The 20144-nt window shown below is 37.6% G+C and overlaps 1 protein-coding gene across 1 annotated transcript in view; it reads left to right on the forward strand.

Moving 5' to 3' along the window:
* Window positions 1–222: 222 nt before the first annotated feature.
* Window positions 223–20144, forward strand: part of SERINC1 (serine incorporator 1) — a 33965-nt gene continuing 14043 nt past the window's right edge. Inside the window, exons 1-2 of the mRNA XM_005911727.3 lie at window positions 223–381; window positions 17920–18081. Coding sequence (XP_005911789.2) covers window positions 343–381; window positions 17920–18081 — 201 coding nt within the window. The 5' untranslated portion in view covers window positions 223–342. The remainder of the gene's footprint in view (window positions 382–17919; window positions 18082–20144) is intronic.

Raw genomic sequence — 20144 nt, forward strand, 5'->3', positions numbered from 1 at the left:
GAATTGGAAGCACCCAAATGAGTAGAAATAAGTGGGCTTCAGGAGTAAATTGAGAACATAAGTGGGGGAAAAAAAGATGCGAAAGTGGAAAAACAAGACGCTTTTTGCCACCTGAATTAGAAGAGCTATCGCGGAACGACACAGGCTAGAAATTCAGGGCCGCGGGTGCGGAACCCAGCAAAATGCCCTCCCCTTCCAGGCCGCGAAGGAAGTGACGCAGGCGGAGGGACGGGGTGGGCTCTGCGCCGGAAGTGGGTTGTAGTTAGTAAATAAGCGGGGAAAGGCGAGAGAAGGTGCTGTCTCCATCTTGTTGGCATACGCTGCTCCTGCGACGTTGTGGAGATGGGGAGCGTCTTGGGGCTGTGCTCCATGGCGAGCTGGGTAAGTTGGTTGTTAGCGGCCTGAGGGGGCTAGCGTGAGAGATGAGAGAAAAGGCCCCGAGCAGGCCTGGCTGAGACCCGGCGGGACCGTGTTACCCCACCCAACAGGGAGGCCTTTCTTTCCCGTTTCCTCCCTATCTCCTTTGGCCATTCCGACACAGCTTCGCGGCCCTGAGTCTTTGGAAGAGCCGACCCGGGTAGCCACGAGGAGCAGTGGACATGAGTGAGTGACCCGGATGGGAGATTCCAAGCTGAGAGCTAGCAGTTTTTCCTCCCCAACCCGCTTTTCATGAAGGCTATTGCCTATTCTTCCAGGCCCCTTTTTGTCCTTTATGTCTTATGTCTGCCTGGGCCCTTTCTACAAAGGTCTTAGGCCGCTTCGTTTTGTGGAGTACCCCATCTCTTCTCGTCATCTCCTCCCAGCGACCTCAGACTGCAGCACTGTCATCCCCCGAGGCCTCTTTGTTCTGTCGCGCAGACTGCAGTTAAATGACGGATATGTGGGGCAGCCCCGCAGTCATACTGATATAGTTATATCCTTTTTAAATAGTCCGAACTCTGTGAGTGAGTCCTCGAGCTTAATGATATGAGAAAATTATGTATTTCTCAAATATGTGTTTGAAAAAGCTGGTCAGTTCTGTGTTATCAGATACCTGTTTTTTTTTGACAGAAAGATGCTTGTGTAATTCGATATCTCACTTTTAATTTGGTGTACGTTGCAGTTTGATAGCGTTGTTAGAGTGAAACCATTCTTCATTATGGTGGCAGGATTTTTTGATTCAGGTGGTACAAATAAGTTTGAGTTTGATATAAACACTCCCCCGTCCCCCAATAAACAAAAATTGACTTTACAGTTAAAGGTATTTGTAATATGGGGCGAGATATTTGAGTTCAAATCTTAGTTCTTTAACCCATGATTTCTAAATTCTGTTTTTAACAATTCCTTGTCTGATTTACCAGATGACTCCATTATATACATTAGGTAACATTTCTGTTGTTTTTGTATCTCTTTTTAAAAAGTTTTCAATGTGGCTTGAAATATGAATGTTAAATTTTAGTAAAATACTACATAGAGGTTACTCCAACCCAGGTCATTGTCTTGATTTTACACACACACCCACAAAATTTTTTTTTCTTGTAGCTGGGCGTAGAAAACTGGTATATTTTTCTTTCTTTCAAAGCTGGTATATTTTTATCTCATTATGAAAGTAGAGAATCTACTTGAAACCATTGAGTATCTTATAAGAGGCATATTTAGGGTAATAAACTTAATGTATTGCAAAATGATTATTATAGAATTGTTTTAATTGAGGGGGGTGAGATGTTGTGTAATTCTGTTTGTAAAGTCAGATTTTGTCCAGTTAGCAAATGGGCATGTTCTTTATATAGTAGGGATACATGTTTTGCATTTTGTTTTCAATTTGTAGACCTGTGATGAGCAGTCTTTTTTGCCTCGAGGATGGTTATGGTTAAAAAAAGATTTGGGGGATTAATAAAAACATGTGTTTTAAATCGTTTTAGTGAACAATGTGGGAAAAATTACATTCGTATTAAAATTTTTACAACTTAGTTCTCCACTTAGTCACAGTTCTATAGACAGAGCCTTTTAGTTACTGTTAATATGAAGGTGCATTGGAAAGATGGTAACAAGGAGACACTTTCTTACCTTCCAGTAATTAGGTCTCTGGTGGTTAGAGAGGCTAGGTGTCTAAGGCTGCTCATCATGGTTCTAGGCAATTCTGGTTGTTTTTTCCCCTTTCTTTCTTGGTGTCTCTGTCTCTATTTCTGAATTGTTCAATTTTAGTGCAGTTCAGTAGCAATTAGAATATGCCTTGTATTTTACAAATCCTTTTCTCCCATGGTCTTAACAGATGTGCTCATTTATTTAGAGGTTTTGACATATTGAAATTTAGTCAAGTATTCAAAAGTATTCAGGTCATTAACTTAGATCAGTTAAGCCAGAATGAAAATGAACCTCATTCTTTGCTCAAGTTTCTTTAGACTTAATCAGTTTTTACAAAGATTTTTTTGTTTGTTTAGGAAAATGGTAGAAAATGTCTGAACTATGGAAAAAAGTGTAAAAAATTACTTGTGATACTGTGTATCACAGAGATTGGAGTGTTTAATTTTTTTTATTTCATTTTGTGGGGTTTTTTGTTTTGTGTTTTTGCTGTTGAGTGGTCTAGAATTAGATTGATGGTAATCCTTGGTTCAAGCATGGCTGTCTATCTGATTGGTGATAAAGCATTTTTATAAACACAGGTGGACCTGCCACCTAATCCTGCAACTACAGCATCACCAGCAATTGATGCTTACTCAGGTGCTTTTCCCACCTCAGTCTAAAGATGATGCTAGTGAGTAGCGTTGACTTTTTGAATCACTGTGTTTTGTATAGAACAACTATCAGTTTTTTGCCCAAATGTTAAGTAATTGAGAAGAAGCTTGTGATTCCTGCCTGCTTATTTTGTGCAGTCTCTTGCTAGATTTATATTTTTTAGTACAATGACTTGATTTTGTAGAAATGATTCATAGTTGCTATAAATAGCCAAGCAGTGCAGAGTACAAAATGTAAATGTCACCAACAAAATCCCACTACATTTCTTCTCTCTCAATGCATGCATACACATGGGTGAATAAACAGAAATATTTTTTAAGGAGTGGTAGCGTGCTGAACATATATTTTTAAACAGAATTAATTTTTTCTGAATTTAACAGAAGAATGTAAAAGTAAAGGAATTGCTGAGTGTTAAATTCTTCTTCATCAGGAGAGGTTCTGAAAGAGTTCTCTCAAGAGATGTTTCTAGAGCAGTGGTTCTCAGTTGTCCCCCAGGGAACATTGGACAGTGCCTGTGGATACTTTTCATTGTCACAACTTGGGATAAGGTGCTAATAGCATCAAGTGGGTAGAAGCCAGGAATACTGCTAAATGTTTTACAATATATAGGATAGTCCTCAACAGCAAAGACTTATTTGGCCCCAGATGTCAATAGTGCCATAGGTGAAAAGTCCTGCCTTATCCTCTTCAGTTGGCCGGTATAAGAAATGAAATGAAATCTAAGGGTCTTAACTGCACTTTAAAAAATGAATTAAACTAATCATTTAATTTTCACCTCTACCTTCAACCTCTCTTATGGAGGTACGTGGTACCACCTATTCCTGATCTGTTTGATGATCCTGTACAAATTTTATTGCTTAACTTTTTTCCTTTACTTTCTAACCTGTTAACTCAGTATTCTTCTGGTTTTTTAATTTGTTTTCCTTTTAATTTTATTCCTTCTGTTAAAAATCTTTTATTTTTCATTTTATTGGTGTTTCTAAAGTAATTGATGTATTCATTTTGCCAACTTTAACTAGAATTTCTTTGTATTATTTTTTATGACTGTTTCGTTTTATAACCATAATTCCCTCAGTTGTTTAATCTTTAAACCAGTCATTCTTAAAGTATATCCTGGACTACACTTAACTGGAAATGCTGACTGGGTCCCAGCATTGTGGTTTAATATTCTCTCCAGTGATTCTGATGGAAAACCACTGTTCTACTGTTAAGTGGATTCATAGTTCAGAGCATTCTTTTTTTTCTTTTTAAAACCATAGCTTCTCTAAGTTCTGTTTCTTTTTTTATGTGTCATCTCATAATTGACCAAATTGGGTCATCTAATAGATTTTTTCCAAAAAGAATTCATGGATGTTGAAATCCCTGAATTTTTTTCATATTTAAAAATGCCTCTTGCTTTCTTGAGAAACACTGTGGACTGGTATAATAGCATACCCATTTCTTTCAGGACTTGAGGTATTTCTATGGATTATGTTCTGTCTTCCCCTGCTCTGGTAGCCATTTCCTTTTAACACGTCTCATACACAGCAGCTTCTGCCTGAGCGTCTGAAGAGTTTATTTATCTTTAAAATTAACCAAATATGTCTGACTTTAAATCTTTCATCACTTTTTATTCTTCTAGAAAATAGTGGGTTTTTCTGAAGATACAGATTTATTTCTTTAAGGAAATTCTTATTGTATCTTTGAATGTCCTTTTTGTTACATTTAGAGGCTTCTCCATTTTAAAGACATGAGTTAAGTTCGTGTTGTCTTCTTTTTTCTCCATATTATTTTTCCTATATTTCTGTCGTTTTTCTTTAGTTAATTTAATTTACATAAAATTCATACTTTGTAGTGTGTGGTTCAGTGAACCTTGACAAACCGTGTAGTTGTGTAACCACTAAAGAACTTTTGTCACCTTAAAAAGTTATGCCATCTGCATTCTGGAGAATCCCTGGGCTTTTTTCCCAGTTTTGCCTTTCCAGAATGTCCTGTAAATGGAATCATACAGCATATAGCCTTCAGAGTGTGGCTTCTCTTACTCAGTGAATTAGTATAATTCAAGATTCATTCATATTATGGTGTCTGTTAGTAGTTTCTTCCTTTTTATCATTACGTGGTATTCCATTGCTTGGATTCCATTGCTCCACAGCTTGTCTCCAACAGCTGAGGGTCATTTCCACATTTTGGAAATGAAGTAGCTGTTCGTGTTCCTATAAAGTTTTCTTGTGTGTCTATAACTTATTTTATGTACCTAAATATCTTGCATTGGGATTGCTAAATCATATGGTAAATGTACATTTGACTTACAAGAAATTTTCAAATTTATCTCCAAGATGGTCATACCAGGTTTTATTCCCACCAGCAAATATTTCCTTCAAGTCTGTGGCTTGTATTTTCATTCTCATACTGATGGCTTTCAAAGAGTAGAAGTGATTGTTCTTTCTATATTGATCTGCTTTGTCACTTTTAGCAAAAGCCTGTTTACCATCTTTGTTTTTCTTAACTCTGTTCTTCTGTTATTTGTGTCCATAGTTTTGCGTAAATTACCCTAGTTTGATTCTTGTTGCTTTTAAGTTAATCTTGAAATCAGGTAGTGTGATTCTAACTACTCTTTCAACATTCTTTGGGCTATTCTAGTTCTTTTGCTTTTCTGTAAAAGTTTTAGAAGCAGTTAGTTGCTACCAAACACCTGCTGGAATTATGATTGGGCTTGGGTTAAATTTATAGATCAGTTTGGAAAGAATTGTTACCTAAATGAGGAGTCTTCCAATCCATGAACTCAGTTTATCATGCCATTAACCTAAATATTTGATTTCTTTCATCAGTGTTTTTCTTTAATTTTCATCATTTGAAAGCTGGTGTATATTTTACTAGGTTTATAAGTATTTTTGTTTAGTTTCACTTTCCAGTTGTTTGTTGTTAGTGTGCAGAAGTGTAATTGATATGTATATACTGACCTTGTGTCCTGTGACCTTATTAATCTTTCTTGTAGTTCTAGTAGCATTTTGTAAGTTCTTTGGGGTTGTTCATGTTGACAATTATGTGTGAAGGAAAGCAGCTTTATCTCTTCCTTTCCAAAGTATGTACTTTCTTTATTTTTCTTGTTTTTGTTTTTTGTTTTGTAAATGCTTTTTATCAAAGCATCTACATGATAATTAAGGGTATCCTCAAGTCAAGCATATTCTGTTTGTTTGCTGAAAGTTTTTTCTGTTCTTCAGTTGCTCAGTCACGTCTGACGCTTTGTGACCCCATGGACTGCAGCACACCAGGCTTTCCTGTCCTTGACCATCTCCTGGATCTTGCTCAAACTCATGTCCATTGAGTCAGTAATGCCATCTCATCCTCCGTCATTCCCTTCTCCTCCTGCCTTCAGCCTTTCCCAGCATCAGGGTCTATTCCAGTGAGGCGGCTCTTCAAATCAGGTGGCCAAAGTATTGGAGCTTCAGCTTCAGCATCAGTCCTTCCAGTGAATATGCAGGACTGATTTCCTTTAGGATTGACTGATTTGGTTGCCCTGCAGTCCCAGGGACTCTCAAGAGTCTTCTCCAACAACTCAGTTCGAAAACATCAAATCTTGGGCACTCAGCCTTTGGCTACTGGAAAAACCATAGCTTTGACTGTATGGACCTTTGTCAGCAAAATGATGTCAGAGACCAAGCATCTTTTAATTTCATGGCTGCAGTCACTGTCCACAGTGATTTTGGAGCCCAAGAAAATTAAGTCTTTCACTGTTTATACTGTTTCCCCACCTATTTGCCATGAAGTGATGGGACTGGATGCCATGATCTTTGTTTTTTGAATGTTAAGTTTTAAGCCTGCTTTTTCACTCTCCTCTTTCATCTTCATCAAGAGGCTCTTTAGTTCCTCTTTGCTTCCTGCCCTAAGGGTGTAGTCATCTGCATATCTTAGATTATTGATATTTCTCCCTGCAGTCTTTATTCCAGCTTGTGTTTCATGTAGCCCGGCATTTCATGTGATGTACTCTGCATATAAGTTAAATAAGCAGGGTGACAATATATAGCCTTGACACACTTCTTCCCAATTTGGAACCAGTCCTTTGTTCCATGTCTGGTTGTAACTTGCTTCTTGACCTGCATACAGATTTCTCAGGAGGCAGGTCAGGTGGTCTGGTATTCCCTTCTCTAAGAATTGTCCACAGTTTGTAGTGATCCACACTGTAGTGATCCACACAGTCAAAAGCTTTAGTGTAGTCGGTGGAGCAGGAAATGTTTTTCTGAAATTCTCTTGCTTTTTCTGTGATCAGCAGATGTTGGCCATTTGACCTCTGGTCCCTCTGCCTTTTCTAAACCTAGCTTGTTCATCTGGAAGTTCTCAGTTCACTTACTGTTGAAGCCTGGCTTGGAAGATTTTGGGCATGCCCTTGTTTGCATGTGAAATGAGTGCAATTGTGTGGTAGTGAGCATTCTTTGGCATTGCCCTTTTTTGGGATTGGAATGAAAACTGACCTTTTCCAGTCCTGTGGCCACTGCTCAGTTTTCCAAATTTGCTGGCATATTGAGTGCAGCACTTTGACAGCATCATCTTTTAGGATTTGAAATAGCTTAGCTGGAATTCCATCACCTCCACTTTGTCCCTAGTAATGCTTCCTAAGGCCCAGTTGACCTCACACTCCCGCATCTCTGGCTCTAGGTGAGTTTTTAAAATTTGTTTTATAATGAATGGGTATTGAATTTTTCAAATTACTTTTTTGCATTGTGTGAGATGGCCCTGGTGGTAATTTTCTTCAGTCTGTTAATGTGGTAAACTAATTTGATTGAATTTCAAAAGCTTAACCAAATTTGCTTTCTCCCAGCTCAACCCCGCCTGATTACAGTGTATTAACCTTTTGTATGCTTTTTTAAAACTATTTTTAAAAATCAGGTTTAGCTTTACAGAAAAATTGAGAGGAAGATAGAGATTTCCCATATATGCCCTGTGTCCCCATATGCATAGCTTCCCTTGTTGCAAACATTCCCCACCAGAGAGGTGCGTTTGTTAGTTACTAAGCCTACACTAACAATCATCATCTCCCAAAGTCTGTAATTTACATGAGTCCTAACTATTTGAATGTGAGCCAGTCTTGCCTTTTGGGACAAATCCCACTTGGTTGTGGTGTGTAATTCTTTTTCCTACATTGTTGGACGTAATTTGCTAATATTTTATTGAGAATTTATGCCTTTATTCATGAGAAAGGTTAATCTTTTATTATAATGTGTTTGTCAGGTTTTGTTATTAGAATGATGCTTATTTTATAGAACAAGTTAGAAAGTATTCCCCCTCTACTTGTGTTCTCTGAGATTCAAGGGAATCGATGTAGATTCACTAGTGAACCTGCCTGTGCCAAGTGCTGTTTTGGAAGGCTGTTAATTATTGATTAAATTTCTTTAATAGAGGTCTATTCAAATTGTTTCTTGTGTGTGAGTTTTAGCAGCTTGTATCTTTCAAGGGTTTTGTCCATTTGTGTAGGTTCTCAAATTTGTGGGCACAGAATTGTTCATGGTATTCTTTCATTATCCTTTTCATGTCCACAGGACCTACAGTGACATCTTCTCTGTCATTTCTAACGTTAGTAATCTGTGTTATCTTTTTTTGTTAGTTAGCCTGGTTGGGGGCTTATTTTTATTGATCAAAGAACCACGTTTTGTTTTCATTGGTTTTTCTCTATTTTCTGTCTTTGATTGCGTTGATGTCTAGTCTAGTTCTTTTTTTTCTGTTTTCTTTCAGTTTGCATTTCTTTTTCTAGTTTCCTAAGATGGAAGCTTAGATGATTGATTTTAGATTTTCTTTTCTGGTAAATGCATTCAGTGCTGTAAATTTGCCTAAAAGCACTGCTTTCACTACATCCCATAAGTTTCTATAAATTGTGTTATTATTTTAATTCAGATTTTTAAAAATTTCTCTTGAGACTTCTTTGACTTCTGTGTTTATTTTAGATAAGTACATTGTTTTAAGAATTTGGGGGATTTTCCAGTTACCATTTTGCTATTGATTTCTAGTTGATTTGTAGTCTGAGAGCAGTCAGTGCTCTTTCAAGTTCGATACTGTGTTTTATTGTCAGCAGTGTGCTTTTGGTTAATATTCCATGTCATCTTGGAGAATGTGTTCGCTGGTCACAGGGTAGAGTAGTCTATAGATGTCAGGCACCCATTTGATTGGTGGTGGTGAGTGCAGCTGTCCTTCCTGATTTTCTGCTAGCTCAGTCTGTCCATTTCTGAGAGAGACACTGGAGTCTCTCTAACTCTGACAGTGGAGTCATCTGTTTCTGTTTGCAGTTTTACTGGGTTTTTGCCTTCACAGTTTGATGCTCTGCCATTAGGTGAATACATATTTAGAATTGTTAACATCTTCTTGGAGAACTGGATCCCTGTATCATTATGTAGTGTCTTTTTTATCCCAGATAACTTTGCTTGTTTTGAGGTCTGCTCTACCTGCAACCAGTGCAGCTACCCTCTCTCATTTAGTGTTCACATGTTGTATTTTCCCCTTCCATTCACTTTTATTCTGTGTGTCTTTATATTTATAGTGAGTCTCTTGTAAGCAGTGTAATTGGGTCTTGTTTTTTGAACACTCTGACAGTCTGTCTTTTAATTGAATAAATTTAGGCCTCTGATCTCCAAGGTGATTACTGATAGATTTGGACTAGTATTTACTGTATTTGTTACTGTTTTCTATTTGTTGCCCTTGTTTTTCCTGTTGTGTGTTGGGGGAGAAGGGTGTTTAAATTAAGCATTGTATATGATTCCATTTTCTCTCCCTTTTAGCATATCAGTTAAACATCTTTTAGCTTTTATGAAGTGTTATTTACTTGTTTTTCGGTTGTTGCCCAATTTATTAGTCCATTTGGGCTGTTGTAACAATACCACAGGCTGGGTGGCATGTGAACAACAGAAATTTGTTTCTCACAGTACTGGAGGCTGGCAGTCCAAGATTAGGGTGCCCGCATGGCTATCTTTTGTATCTGGTGAAGGCCCTCTTCAGGGTTGTAGACTGCCAACTTGTTGGTGTTTCCTCATATAGTCGAAGAGGTGAGGCGCTCTCTCTCTGCCGCCTTTATGAGAGCACTACTCTTCGTGCGGGCTCGGCCTTTTTGACCTAATTCTTCCCAAAGGCCCTATCTCATAACATCATCACCTTGTGCATTAGATTTTCATCATACGATTTTTGGTCTGTAGCACTCTAGAATTTGAAATAACATTTACAGCTTATCCACTTTGAAGTAACAGCATACTACTACACTACACACTTACAGCTAGTGTTAATACCTTATAATAGGAAAACGATCCTGATTCCTGTCTCCTTTCCTTTCTACATTACTTTCATTCATTAAATACACACACAGGAACCTATGTGTCTACACACATGTATATGTATAGGCATAACATGTGCGTATGTAACAATACATTGTTGCTCTTATTTTGAGCAAACAAGTTAGCTCAACTAAGAATAAGAAAAGTAAGTTTTTACTTTTATTTATAAGAGTAATTTTATATGTAGAGTTTCTGAATTATATTATTTTCCTCCTTTAGAGAATTTTGAACATTTCTTGCAAGCAAGTCTAGAGTTTGGCAACAAATTCCATTTTATTTGAGAAAATATTTCTTCTTTTGAAGGATAATTTGCAGAGTACAGAACTGTAGGTTGGCGAGTTGTTTTCTCTCAACACTAAAATATTTCACTTCACTCTTGTTTGCATGGTGTCTGAGGAAAACTTGAATATATCGATAATTCATCCTTTGTTCCTCTGTAGGTAAGGTAAGGTGTTTTTCCTCTGGCTTCTTCCAGGATATTGTATTTTCTGTTGCTTCAAAGCGATTTATCTAGGTGTAGGGGTTTTTGTTGGTGGTGGTTTTTTTTGTGGAGGGTGGGGTGTGTATGTCTGATGTTAATTTGGGGGAAGTCTGTCATTTAAAAAATATTTCTTTTCCTTGTGATATTCACATTATGTTTTACCATTTGCAGTTATCTCACGATTCTTGGATATTCTGTTGAACAGAATGTCAGTCTTTACTCTCTTGGCTTTTCAATTTGGAAAATTTCTATTGATACAGTCTTAAGCTCAGAAATTATTTCCTCAATCATGTCTGCGTTTTCATTTCTGCTACTGTTTTTTGTTTCTAACATATATTTTTTTGAAGGATTTCATTTCTACTTCTTGTATGCTGTCTACATTATTCAGTAGAACCCTTAACATATGATAGTTGTTTTATATTTTTGGTTTGATCAGTCTAATATCTCTGCTGTGTCTGGTTTTGATGCTTGCTGTGTCTCTTCAAATTGTGTTTTTTGCCTTTTGTAATGTCAATAATTTTCCTGATAGCCAGATACTATGTACCAGGGAAAAGGAACTTGATTGTGTCCTGGTGAGGTGTGGGTGAAAGAGAAACATCCATTATTCTCTGATTAGATTTTAGTCTTTTAGTAAGCTTATGCCTCTGGACTGTGAACTTCCTAATATTTCTTAGTCTCCCCTCTGTCCCCCTATAAATGGGAGAGGATGGCTTGAAAAGCTAGAGTTCAGTATTTCTCTTCCCCTAGGTTATTTATCCTCTAGTTAAATAAGTTAGACTCTATTTAACTAGTTTTTCTTGAGGTCAGGTGTTCAGAAAAAAGTGTTCTAATATATTTTAAAATGGATCTCTCCTTTCCTACAAGAAGCTGGAAGGAATTTTTCTCTCAAGTTTACTATGAGAACCTGATTGAACTAGTAGTAAAATTCACAAGTTTGTAGGGCCCTTTAAGTGTGTTTTCCTGGTTTTTTTAGCTCTCAGACTTGTCCACTATGAGGCTCCAGCAGTTCTTCAGTTATCTTTCAGGATTTCCATCCTGCACACCGGTTCCCAAGTCAGTTTCCACTTGTGGACACTAATAAGCGATGATTCCCTGTCTGTCTTTCAGTCTCGGGGGCAGTGACTTACTCTGTGTCCTCACCTAACTTGGATCCTAGAAGAATTGTTGATTTTTTGAGTCTCTTTGCTTTTTTTTTTTTCTTTAGGATGGAGTCATGGTTCCAGTCTCCTCCTTTGTGAAAATGGAACAGGAGATCTTTGTATACTTTTTGTATTATTGACTTGACAGGATATTAAGGATTTTTTTTTTTTTTGTAATGTTCATAAAGGATATCAGTATGTTGTTTCCTTGATTTTGTATCAGTTTTTTGCCTCTTTAGTTTTCTGGAAGAATCTGGGTAGAGTTGGTTTGATTTATTCTTTAAATGTTTAATGGAATTCACTAGTGAAGCTACCTATGCCTGTGAAGGTTTTTAACTACAAATTCAGTTTCTTGAATAGAAACAGGACCATTCATCTTATATATTTCTCATCGAATGATTTTTGGTAGTTTGGATTTTTCATGGAGTTTATCTGTTTTATCTAAGCTGTTGATTATTCAATAAAATCATTCATAGTTTTCTCTTATAATCCTTTGATGCTCACAGGATCGATAATACCTTCTCTCTCATTTCTGGTTCTGAAGATGTGTATGTTCACTTTCTTGCTATTTTTTTATCCTCATCAGTCTGATGATAGATTTCTAAATTATAATGGTCTTCTAAAACTAGCTTCACTGTCTTTCTTCTTTTCTGTTTTTTACCTCATGGATTTATCTTTATCATTTCTTTTATTCTGCCTATTTGGGCTATACTTTGCTCATTTAATAACTTAAGATGAAAGCTCTGGTCATTGATTTATTTATTTTTTATCTAACATAGCCACTTAAAACTGTAGGTTTCTTTTAAACATTGCTTTTGGTACATTCCAAAAATGTGATACCTTATTTTCATTCTGTTTGTTTTTTGACCTCTTCTGCTTGTGAGTTTGACTGTATTATTTAGTTTCTGGAGAAATAAATCCTTCTGTTACTGATCAGTATTTAATTCCATTGTGGGCTACGAAAACATGTATGATTATATTTATTGAGATTTGAGATTTGTTTCATGGCCCAGAATATGCTCTGTTTTGGTTAAGTGTTTTCTGTGTTTTTGAAAATAATTTTTATTCTGCTTTGGTTAGATGGAATATTCTCTGAATGTCAGAGATAATTAATGATACTGAACTGATATGTATATTGAGTTTTTTTCCTACTTCAGTTAATGAAAGAACATAGATGTGGACTTGTTATTACTCTTTTCAGTTTTAATAATTTTTCTTTGATGCATTTTGAAGTTCTTTTTTACATGCAGAAATATTTAGGATTGTATGTTGTATGTCTGCTTAATGAATATCCTATATCTCCATGTTTGTCTTTTATTGTAAAATGGCCCTTCTTGTTCCTGATGAAACTCTTTGCTCTGAAATCTACTTTGATACTGGTATGTGTGTTTATGTGTATATGTGTGTGTACACACACACAGACACACATATATATATACCCACATGTGTACATATATATATATATTTAATTTTCCACCAGTTCTGTCTGTATGTTTAAGTGGGTTTCTTGTAGAAAAGATAGGGTTGGATCTTAACTCTTTAATCTGACTGTGCTTTTTATTTGTCAGTGTTTAGTCTCTTTATACTTAATGTGAGTATTGATTATGTTTGTGCTTAAATCAACCATCTTTCTATTTGTTTTTTGTTTACCCTACCTGGTCATGGTCTCTTTTCCCTAGTTTTTTCCTTATTTTGGATTAGTTAGCAATATATTAATTTTTTTTTTTTAATCTTTTGGCTTACTAGCTGTATTCCTTTGTTTTGCATTTTTAGACTGTAGGGTCACTGTAGGGTTTATAGTATTTAGCTTATTACACTGCCTTTGTGTCATATCCATTCTGTTTCTAATTTAAGTATACAGTAGTATAGTTGAATGTCTCCTTTTATGGCCTGTTTGTAACTGTCACATACAGTAACTGTACTGCCGTCTGTGTTGTAACCACCCAGAATACTTTACTATTTTGCTTTAAAAAGATAATAATCTTTTCTAAGTAACCTTTTATATGTTAAAAAAAAAGAATACACAGTTAACCATTTCTTTTTTGTTGTCCATTTCTTTTATGTAGATCCACATTTCTGGTGTAACTTTCTTTTCACATTTCTGATAGTTTAGATTTGTTATTTTGGGTTTTTTTTCTGTGCCTAAAAATGTCTTTACAAAGATATCTTTGCTGAGTGTGAACTTACAGTTTCCTTCAATTCAGTATTGATTTCTGCATTGCAATATTTCTTACTAGAAGTCTGATATCCTTCTTCTTTATATAAGGTACCTTCATTTTCTGACTGCTTTTAAGATTTTTTTCTGTTTATCATTGTTTTTAAGCAACTTATTTTTTTAAACCATTTTTTTTCTTTTAATTTCACTTATTTATGTTTGGCTGTGCTGGGTCTTTGCTGCTGCACAGGCTCTTCTCTAGTTGGGGAGCGGGCTGCTCTTCACTGCGTGCACAAGCTTCTCATTGTGGGGCTTCTCTTGTGGTGACAGGGCTCTGGGACGCTCGAGCCGCGGGAGCTGTAGCACGCGGGCTCAGGAGTGGCAGTTTCCAGGCTTTGTGGTCGTGCATGGGCTTACTTGCTCCACGGCACCTGGGATCTTCCCTGCCCAGGGATCAAACCTGTGTCTCCTGAATTGGCAGGTGAATTCTTTACCACTGAGCCACAAAGGAAGCCCTAAACAAAATTATGATGTAACTTGATGTGTAGTTTTCATTACGTTTTTGTTGAGTTTCTTGGATCTGTGAGTTTATAGTTTTCATGAAGAACATTTTGGCAGTTACTTCCTCAAAAGGACTCTCCTGTCTCCTCTATTCTTCAGAAGCCCCAGTTTGACAGGTATTAGGCTGTTTGAAGTTGTTTCACAACACTGATTCTCTGTTGTTTTTGTTCTAGTCTTTTTATCTTTTGGATTGTTTCTTTTGCTATGTCTTCAAGTTTATTTGCTTTTTCTGCAGTGTACTTTTTGGTTCAGATACTTTACTTTTCATTTTCAGAAGTTTGATATGGACATAACCTTCCATGTCTCTCTTTGACATGCTGTGTTTTCCTCTACTTGAGCAAATGAAGTATAGTTACAATAACATAGTCACTAAGTCATGTTCAGCTCTTTGCAACCCCATGGACTATAGCACACCAGCCTTCCCTGTCCTTCACTGTCTCTCAGAGTTTGCCCAGATTCATGTCCACTGAATCAGTGATGCCATCTAACCCCACATCCTCTGCCGCCCCCTTCTCCTCCTGCCCTCCATCTTTCCTAGCATCAGTCTTTTCCAGTGAGTCAGCTCTTCATATCACATGGCCAAAGTAGTAGAACTTGAGCTTCATCAACAGTCCTTTCAGTGAATGTTCAGGGTTGATTTCCTTGACGATTGACTGGTTTGATCTCCTTACAATCCAAGGGACTCTCGAGAGTCTTCTCCAGCACCACAGTTTGAAAGCAACAATTCTTTGACACTCCAGTCTTTTTTATGGTCCAACTCTCGCATCCATACATGACTACAAGAAAAACCATAGTTTTGACCATATGGACCTTGTTGGCAAAGTGATGTCTCAGCTTTTTAATATGCTGTCTACGTTTGTCATAGCTTTTCTTCCAAGGAGCGAGTGTCTTTTAATTTTGTGGCTGCAGTCACCGTCCTCAGTGATTTTGGAATGCCATTTTTATAATTAAATTCAGTTATCTGTGTAATTTTCAGGCTGATTTTTATTTGTTGACTTTGCTCTTAACTATAAGCTGTATTTTCCATACTGGTATGCCTGCCACTTTCTTACTAGCTGTTAGATATTGTAAGTTTTACCTTGATGGGAGCTGGATATGTTGTATTTGTTAAAAAAACATTCTTGCTTTTCTTAGACATATGTGAGTTATTTGAAGAGAAGCTTTTCAAAGTTTGCTTTTAGGCTTTGTTGAGATTGGAATGGCTTTTTTTAGCCTTATGGCCAGCTTCCGCCCACCCCCACCCCCCATGCTGCTGCTGCTAAGTCTCGTCAGTCGTGTCCGACTCTGTGCAACCCAATAGACGGAAGCCCACCAGGCTCCCCCGTCCCTGGGATTCTCCAAGCAAGAACACTGGAGTGGGTTGCCATTTCCTTCTCCAATGCATGAAAGTGAAAAGTGAAAGTGAAGTCACTCAGTCATGTCCAACTCTTAGCAACCCCATGGACTGCAGCCTACCAGGCTGCTCCGTCCATGGGATTTTCCAGGCAAGAGCTGTGTAGTAAAAATCTTATAATTTTACTCAAGGATTTTTAACGTTTTTTCCATTCTGAGTGGTAATACCACCCCACCCTGCCCCCTAGGGAATTTAATCAAATACATATGCTGATCAGTGCTCTGCTGAAGACAGAAATGGAAGCCTCTGCAGATCTCCAGAGCTCAATCTCAGTATAGCTTTCTCCGTTAATTTTTTATGTCCTGTGAACTCTTATGTACCTTCACTTCCCTAAACTCTCAACTCTGTCCCAACTGTGTCTCCAGTTCAGTAGACTGCTGGCCTGTGCTGGCCTACATTGGAGACTCTTCCCAGGGAGAAAAACTAGGCCAGTCATAGACTTCACATTGTTTCATCTCTCTTAGAAATTAAGTATCCTAAATTGCCTATTGTTAACTGTCTGAAAAACCATTGTTTCACTTTATTTTTCCCCACGGATTGAGGCAGTAGGGTAGGTCTGGTCACTGTTACTGTGTCTTGGCCTGAGTTTATGGTACTTAATCCAAAATTTATCTATCAGTATTTTTATTTTCAGCAGAGACATTACTTTGCCAACAAAGCTCTGTCTGGTCAAGGCTATGGTTTTTCCAGTGGTCATGTATGGGTGTGAGAGTTGGACTGCAAAGAAAGCTGAGCACCGAAGAATTGATGCTTTTGAACTGTGGTGTTGGAGAAGACTGTTGCAAGTCCCTTGGACTGCAAGGAGATCCAACCAGTCCATTCTGAAGGAGATCAGCCCTGGGTGTTCATTGGAAAGACTGATGTTGAAGCTGAAACTCCAATACTTTGCCCACCTGATGCAAAGAGCTGACTCATTGGAAAAGACCCTGATGCTGGGAAAGATTGAAGGCAGGAGGAGAAGGGGATGATAGAGGATGAGATGGCTGGATGGCACCACCGACCCAATGGACATGGGTTTGGGTGGACTCTGGAGTTGGTGATGGACAGGGAGGCCTGGCGTGCTGCGGTTCATGGGGTCGCAAAGAGTCGGACACGGCCGAGCAACTGAACTGAACTGATTTTTATTTTCAGCATTTTTGTTTTGTTCCATTTTTGTTTTATTAGTTTTTTAAGCAGGCTTTTCCCCTTCTCATTTCTCCTCAGCCCTGCAGTCCTTTTCAGCTTGTTCTGTTCTCTTCCGTTTGATCTCTCCTTTTTGCTTCAGGTGAACCAATTTTAGGGAATTTCCTTTTCTTACTGAGTTATGTTTTATTTCAGATTGGATTTTTCAAATGCTTTTTTTTTTGGTCGGGGCATGTTTGTTTATTTTTTGCTAAGATGTGTTTGTGTTGTTGCCATGCCATTTATTTCCGAAGTTTTGTATAAGTACTTCCGATCCTACCTTATATTGGTTACTGTAGTGTGTCTGACTTCTGCAATACTCCCTTCCTGTGGTATCTGGTGGATGGTGGTGCTCACCCTAGAGTAAGGTCAATTGTTACTAGAATACTTTCATTTTGCCTTCCTGAGATATTGTTAAATTCCACTACCGGCGTTTGCCTCACGTGCTCAGGGAGATAGCCTTTTCCCCTGGGATCTACTACTAGTTTAGTGTGGAATTCTGTTAGAGAATGCTAGCTCACCCCACTCGTTCATTTAATCCTATTTTACCTAATTCTAATAGGAACTTTTACTTGGTGGTTATCACCACCACCAAGTCAGAAGAGGGAAAAGATGAGAATACCAGTTTACTTCTTTTCCTTCTCTGAAGTATCTGAGAAACCTCAGACTTTTGTGAATTCAGCCTGATTTCTGGGGGTTAAAAGGTAGGAGTTGGAGATCCACTTACAATTAATGAATATCCCATTTCTTTTCTCAGCTAAACTTTGGGTCTTGTTGCTGTTTTTTTTTCTTCATTTTTAACTGAACTTACTCATTTTGCTTGATATAAAGGGCACTTTTTTTTTTTTTTTTGCTTTATTTTGCTTCATTTTTACCCAGAAGTTACCAAGTTTTATAGTCTATAGATAACTTGTGAACCAGATCACTTTTTAATCAACTTAACTTCATCCTTTTTTGAGTAGATAGAATGTAGATTTTCACTGTATCATTTTAGACTGTACTGATTTTTACCATTCTTTTTCCAGATCCCGTGTTTGTGTGGCAGTGCCCCGTGTTTGCTGTGCCGATGCTGTCCTAGTGGAAATAACTCCACTGTAACTAGGTTGATCTATGCACTTTTTTTGCTTGTTGGAGTGTGTGTAGCTTGTGTAATGTTGATACCTGGAATGGAAGAACAGCTGAATAAGGTAAGTCTTTTTTTTTTTTTTTAAATTAACTGAACCTTTAGTGTGTGTGCCTCCTAAGTCACTTCAGTTGTGTCTGACTCTGTGACCCTGTGGACTGTAATCTGTCAGGCCTTCTGCCCCTGGGCTGCTCCAGGCAAGAATACTGGAGTGGGTGGCCTGCCCTCCTCCAGGGGATCTTGCCGACCTGCCTCTCTTAGGTTTCCTGCGTTGGCAGGCAGATACTTTACCTCTAGTGCCACCTGGGAATCCTGAACCTTTAGTATGTTTATGCATAAAATTGCTTCCAATGTGTTGGAAACAGAATACTGTAAAAAGGAAGACAATACTGAATCCCAGTTTTAGCAGCTCATAATTATTTAGGAAAGACAAACAGTAAAAGTGGTTTATGAGATTGTGATGGTGCAGAAAAGAGTGCTGTGATAATAAGAGGAAGTAAGTAATTTCCAGCCAGGGTAACGTCAGAATCACTGTGGGTCTCGTGGAAAAAGTGGCATTCTAATAATCAATAAATTTTTGTATACAGAAATTGAAAAACAGGAAGCAGAATGAGGATAAAAGCTTTTTGAGCCAAGTATGTATGCCTTAGGAAGATTTATCCGATAATCAGGAAAAAAAGGCAAGCTGTGAAGTGTAGAGGCTGTAAAAATGATGTAATCAAGAAGGGCATAGAGCACCTGAAATGGATTCCCTGAACATAAAATTGACTGGCTCTGGATTTAAATATAGGCAGTGATTGAATAATAGTAACGAGGTTCTGATCCTAGATAACTGAGAAGAAACTGTTGCTGTTAACTAAGAAAAAGAAAGAAAAGGTATTCTATTAAATTTACTGCCTGCCCTGCCTTCTGCCCTCCCCCTGTCCCCCGGCACCAGGGAGTCAGGTTGTGAAAGAAGATGGGGAGAATATAATCTAGTTCAGTTCATAGTATGTTGGCTTGGGGGTATTTCACTACATTTGTATCTCTGTATGTGTCCAACAGGAAGTAGAAAATACGAGTGTGTCACTCACATCAGGGCTAGAGATGAAATTCAAACTGTGGCAGCATATGCTGAAGAGGAGGACCATTTGGAGTGAGCAGAGCTAGAACTTTGACAGAAGGGGCTTGGTGGAGAAGGGAAGCTCTAAAGGAACAGTGAAAGAAGAGAACCAAAAACATGTTTGTAGGTCTTAGGAACAGAGCTTTAAGAATGACAGGATAACGTCTGTGTAAAAAAGGTGTAAAAGAGTGTGAGGATTAAGTAGTAGCCATTGGATTTGACATATGTCGTAGTGTCTTTAAAAAGCTGTAGTTTTAAGAATGCTGGACCTAGGAGGTTTGGGAGGGAAAGTTATATGGCTGTGAGGAATATATCCAGTGAGTAAACTGCTAACTTGAGGATCTTTGTGATGAAGATGGCAAGTCTTAGAGGGAGGCTGAGTTTAAAACGTTTTTAGAATGGAGAGATTTAATCATTTGCTTTTTGAGAAGTCATAAGGGATCTAACCCGTAAGAGATGAGAGAGAATGTGATCAAGAGACGGCATATAAAACTTAGTTTTCCTCCAAGGAAAGATGAATGACAATAGAAAATTTGAGATTGAGAAAGTATTTATGTTAGATAACTTGCGTTTTAAACCATGGTTATCTGCTTGTGATTGACTTTGGGGTGAGGAAAAACCATGTAAGTTTGGAAAATGAGCTTATCACAGTTGTGAATGTAGCATGTACATGCCATAAACAGATGCTTAGTTAATTTTACTTAAGTCCTGGGTATAAGCAAAAGACATTCATATGGTTTTGTCATGGAACCAGTTGACTTCTTATGAATGGTTTTAGTTGAAACTGTTAGTTTGTTTCACTCATTTATTTCACTTAAAAATATTTTAAAAATACTTACTTGTACTCTGTTTTCAGTGTGATATTCTGAAATGGTCTTCAGTCTTTTTCAAGATTTTAAGTTAGAAAAATAGAAATATAGCCAACCCTTTTGCTGTTAATCCAGTTCTATCTCTGATAGCTCAGTTGGTAAAGAATCCACCTGCAATGCAGAAGACCCTGGTTCAATTCCTGGGTTGGGAAGATT

The sequence above is a fragment of the Bos mutus genome, chromosome 9 (genome assembly GCF_027580195.1).
Source record: "Bos mutus isolate GX-2022 chromosome 9, NWIPB_WYAK_1.1, whole genome shotgun sequence".
Lineage (NCBI taxonomy): Eukaryota > Metazoa > Chordata > Mammalia > Artiodactyla > Bovidae > Bos > Bos mutus.